This window comes from Temnothorax americanus, unplaced genomic scaffold, assembly GCF_048541705.1.
Source record: "Temnothorax americanus isolate GAGA-0224 unplaced genomic scaffold, ASM4854170v1 Scaffold136, whole genome shotgun sequence".
Lineage (NCBI taxonomy): Eukaryota > Metazoa > Arthropoda > Insecta > Hymenoptera > Formicidae > Temnothorax > Temnothorax americanus.
The window spans coordinates 92,141-96,870 of record NW_027509271.1 but is presented as its reverse complement, the minus strand read 5'-3'; the positions used below and the strand labels follow the sequence as shown (position 1 = coordinate 96,870).

At 40.8% G+C, this 4,730-nt stretch overlaps 1 protein-coding gene across 3 annotated transcripts in view; it reads right to left on the bottom strand.

Moving 5' to 3' along the window:
* Positions 1-4,730, bottom strand: part of Nup133 (nuclear pore complex protein Nup133) — a 49,788-nt gene that overhangs the window by 472 nt on the left and 44,586 nt on the right. For all 3 annotated transcript variants that reach the window (XM_077400499.1, XM_077400498.1, XM_077400497.1), the window contains one exon: positions 536-3,371. In XM_077400499.1, coding sequence (XP_077256625.1) covers positions 536-3,371 — 2,836 coding nt within the window. The remainder of the gene's footprint in view (positions 1-535; positions 3,372-4,730) is intronic.

Genomic DNA, 4,730 nt, shown 5'->3' with positions numbered 1-4,730 from the left:
CTAAACGGCAAAAGTGTAAACATCAATTTATCTCGTTGAATACTTACACTATTTAACAAAAAAATTACTTTTTTTGAGAACAAAAACGAAAGTAATTGTTTTCCGTTATTTTTTGGGTGTTAAATACAATCCCGTTTACCAAATTGTTTTATCACGTCAGTTTTGAGAAATTGGCGATTAAATTTGCAAAAAAAGACAATTTTAGAGTATTTTGGCATATTATAACTACGATATGTGACGTGTTGAACAAATTTTTTTGCAATCAAAATTGAATATGTTAGTAGAACTTATAATAGGTTCTGTTGCATCAAAATTGCAACTTATATAGGCTATTATAAGAATCCATCAAATATTTTTCAATTATTTTATTCAAACTTAAGAGTTTTTCAGATTGCTGAATACCTAAATCACCTAAAAGATTACAAGAAATGATTACGGAATCGCCTAAAAAAAATTCAAGAAACGATTATCTTCGATCTTGTGCATTTTTTTGTTGAATAGTGTTATCAATGCCTTGTCAAATGTAGTAGCTTACCCATGAAGTACGTGAGATCCATCAGCTTAAAAAATAGGGTCTCTTGAACTTGTTGATCGGGATTCTTCTCTACGTTGTCCCATTGATTTCGCCGAGCCGCGCGTGCCCAAATTTGCAATCTCAGAGACGACTTGTCCTCCTCATGCTCTACGTAGTCGAGCAAATCGAGAGCCTTCTTGAAATCGTACTCATTGGCAATGACATTGTCACTCGAGGTGTACAGCATAATTAATTCCCTCGGTGTGAGTACTCGCAACTTCTTGATATCGTAACCGTACGTAGTGAGCACTTGTGCCGGCAGGTCCTCCTGGTAAGCTATAAGCATCAATTCGTTGTCGATCGTTTTCACGCAGTCCATCACCTTATCCTCCGGGTCATCTGACGCGAGTAGAGCCATCTTGGCTAACGAGAGCATCGACTTTTTACGGGTAACCAACTCGGACTCCTGAACCGCCAAAGTGTGAAGCGTATTTGCGGCAAATCGCAACTCGTCGGTCAGCGCCGCTTGCACCCAGGACAGGGTTGGATGCTCCGACAGCTTTTCCGTCAACTCCGCGGTACCACCGCGTCTGCATCTCTCGACCAACTGCCCCTGACGTCCATCCTTCACGTACCATGAAAATAAAAAGCCGGCGAAATCCTGCGCCGCGAACTTTTCGACATACCCATCCAGCCGATTCTTATTGTCGGTCAACTCACAGATTTGCACGAGCGAGGGAAAGTCGCAATATTTCTCAGCGAGCATAGCGGCGTTATCGTATTGCTCCTCCTTTATCAGCGGCTGTATCAAATTGGCGCGTTCCGTTTCGTATTGCTTCAAAAGAACCTCGAACTTCTCCGTGCCGCGAATGCTTTCCAAATGACACTTTCTTCCGTCCAATATCAAATCGATCAAGCTGACCAGTTGTTCATACAGCTCGTTTCTCACGGTGGAGTCGCCGGTCGCGGTCACGCCGTGCTTAACGGTGATGCTTTGCATCGTATTGAGGCAGTTTCTCAAGCCGTGTTTACCCGGTGCGGCCGTCCAAGGGAGATATTCCGTTATCTCGTTCGAAAACTTGGCAGGGACAAAGCGTTCAGCGTTGTACTGACGATACTTTACCACCTCGTACAACACGGCCAGTAAAATGGCGTTGACCTGCACGATGTACCGGCCGACCTGTTGCAAAGGTCTCTCGGACTGCGTGACCTCCACGGTCTTCTCCACCAGAATCGGTAGGAACAGGTGCACCGTGCTTACCTCGCGGTAGAATACGTCACGCGCCGTAAGTTCGTCGGACACGTACGCTTCCTTCTGACTCAACGTCTGTTCTACGACCGCGTCTACGATTTCCGGATATCTGTTTTGTAGACTGTACAGAGTCAACGCCGCGACTATTTTCTCCGCGTATTCCCCGAGCATGTGGGACGTCGACATGATAGTTCCCCTGCATGTGACCGCGCAGAACTTGTTCCACAAGTTGTGCTCCTTCAAAAACATTACGAAGAGATCTAATGCCTTTTGTTTACCTTCTAGTTGATGCGGTATTTGCATAGAGGTGACCGCGTTCACCGTCATCGACAGATCTCTGTGATGAGCCCATCTCGGATCGTTCGCCGGATAATCATCGATCAAATCCTTCGCGACCTTTAAAACGAGCGTGTCGAGAGTAGCGTCGATGTCCATTACCGGATCCTCCTGTAGAGGAAACAGCTGCGAAAGAATCTCGTCGCATTGCGCCTTATTCTGTCGCAGACTTAGAAGAAAGGCGGCGCGTAATTGTGTAGCCGCATCCGAGCTGCAATACATATCATGTAATTCATCGTTGCTTATAAGAGTGGAAAAGTTCTGGGCGGTTTGATTCACTTTGTAGGTGTAGTCCATGCTCATGGTGGTATCTGTGTACCCGATATTAAAATCCTGCACCGCAAAGTCCACCGGCGTAATGGATATAAGACCAATACTTTTTGTGAACAAAACTGGAGTCGATGAGCATATAGCACCGCCAAGTATACCATCCTCGCCACCTCTCACCAGATCGATCTTATCTTGCTCGACTTCAGATGCGGTGTTAACTACGAGGACATTGTGCTGGTTGTATATAACTGCCTCCCAACCGCACAATATGAAATGATAGGAAACTAGCCTCGATTCTATATCGTTGTGATAAAATATTGGGTCGTTTTTCACAGGTATAAACCATTTAAACGAGTTCGACAATGTCGTGCCGACCAAGGGTAATAATCCAAGTGCAAAATGAATTTGCATGGATATGTCGGCGCAATGAGCCGCCATTAAAAGAACTATTCCTTCCTCGCATGTCTGCATATCGACAAACCACGTGTTCATGTTTTGAAGGCTTGACTCCCAAATTTTTCTTGCAAATGCTTGCTGAACGATATGAGTGATGTCCTCGTCAAATTCCATTTTCTCCTGTTCATTACAAGAAAAAAACCAATACTGCAGGGAAGACCCGGCGAGAATGAGAACTCTCGAGCCTTTCTCGTCCAGTGGCGTGCACGTGACTTTCACCAGTTTCGTTTCCGTGACAGGCGATTGTGGTATCGCCCCGAAAATAAGGGAGGTCATTCTACGACCTATACCGCCGAGCCATCCCTGACTCGTTCGAAGTACCTGGCACGTAATTTGGTTCTTTCCATTGTTGAACTGTGGCTGTAAGAGCGCCACCGTACACGTAGTCGTGGCTAGAATGCATCCATGGCCTGGTATGTGTATAAGACAATCCACTTCCTGTCCCGCGAGTTCAGCGCTAGTCTCTACGGAAGATCCTTCGTGTGCCACACTCGCCCAGAAACGCACCACTCCTTCCGGCGAGACTGCCATGCAGCTAGGAACCTATGGAACAAAAAAGCACACAGTTTTCGTATATACATACGTACAATATTTTTACAAAAGTTTTGCATTTTTTACTTCTCAATCATATGTCTTCGCAAAATATCAGAAAAATCTCAAAACCAATTGGAATGTATCATCCTAAATATTATATAATTAATCTTCAAATGGTTGTTTCTCAGAAAAGATTTCAAATAAAAATTTTCTAGATTTTTATAACGAAAAAACATTAGACGAGCAACAACTTTTTAAACCGTTTGTTTTCTATAAGATTTTAGAATGTATTTGAATGTATTATGAATGTTCTTCTACTTTTTTTACATTGATTTTCTTATCAATTCACATAAAAATATCAAGTCTATAAAAGCATATTACTCGTATAAAAGTATTAAAGCTAGATCATAAAAAATTAAAAGATATTTGATATCTTATTTCGACATAAAATGCAAAGTACAAGTATTCTCCGCTTTTTGAAAGTTTTCTTTACACTATTTCGTTTTTTTACAAAAAATTTACATCAGGACCTTTTCGCTAACCGAAAGAAATTCAAAGAAATTTTTTGTTCTTCAAAAAAAATTTTCTATATAAACTAATGGTATAATTGCTTTTTCATTACGTAACTTCGGCTTACAAAAGATTTCATAGTAACTTTACTTACAGATAGCAGAGGAAACCTGTATCTCTTCACCTTTCCTTACCTATAGTATGCATAGACTAATAAAATAAATTAATTGTAAAGAAAATATATAACTACATTTAGATAAAAAAAAATAATTGAAGTTGGAGAGAATCAAATTATGTGACAAAATTATATTGTTCTATTAAAAAAATATATATCAATAATGTTATATATATATATATATATATATATATATATATATATATATATAATATAAGCAAATGTCCTGACTGACTCATCAACGCTCAGCCCAAACCCCTACAATCTACATGAAATTCACAGGAAGTATATTCCTTCTAATGGGGTAAAATGTGTTTTCACGAATTCCTGGACGGGTAACGCCAAACAACTTAAGCTAGTAACACATATAAACACGTGTGACACAAAATCTGTAATGTTGTATATAAATGTTTTCTCTTGAAACTAAGGGCCGGTATCACAGTCTCCGATTAACGTGATTCTCCGATTAAACTCACTCTGCATCTCTTTCTAACTATCCCCCTAGAAAGAGACAAAAAGTGAGTTTAATCAAAGAATCACGTTTAATGGCCTTTAATCGGAGACTGTGATACCGGCCCTAAAAGCCATTGCACGTAACAAAGTTTTCGTCATAATCGTAAGGCCGTAAGAAAATAGACCAATCACAGTCGATTATTCTCCTTGAGTTCGAAGAATAATCAAGT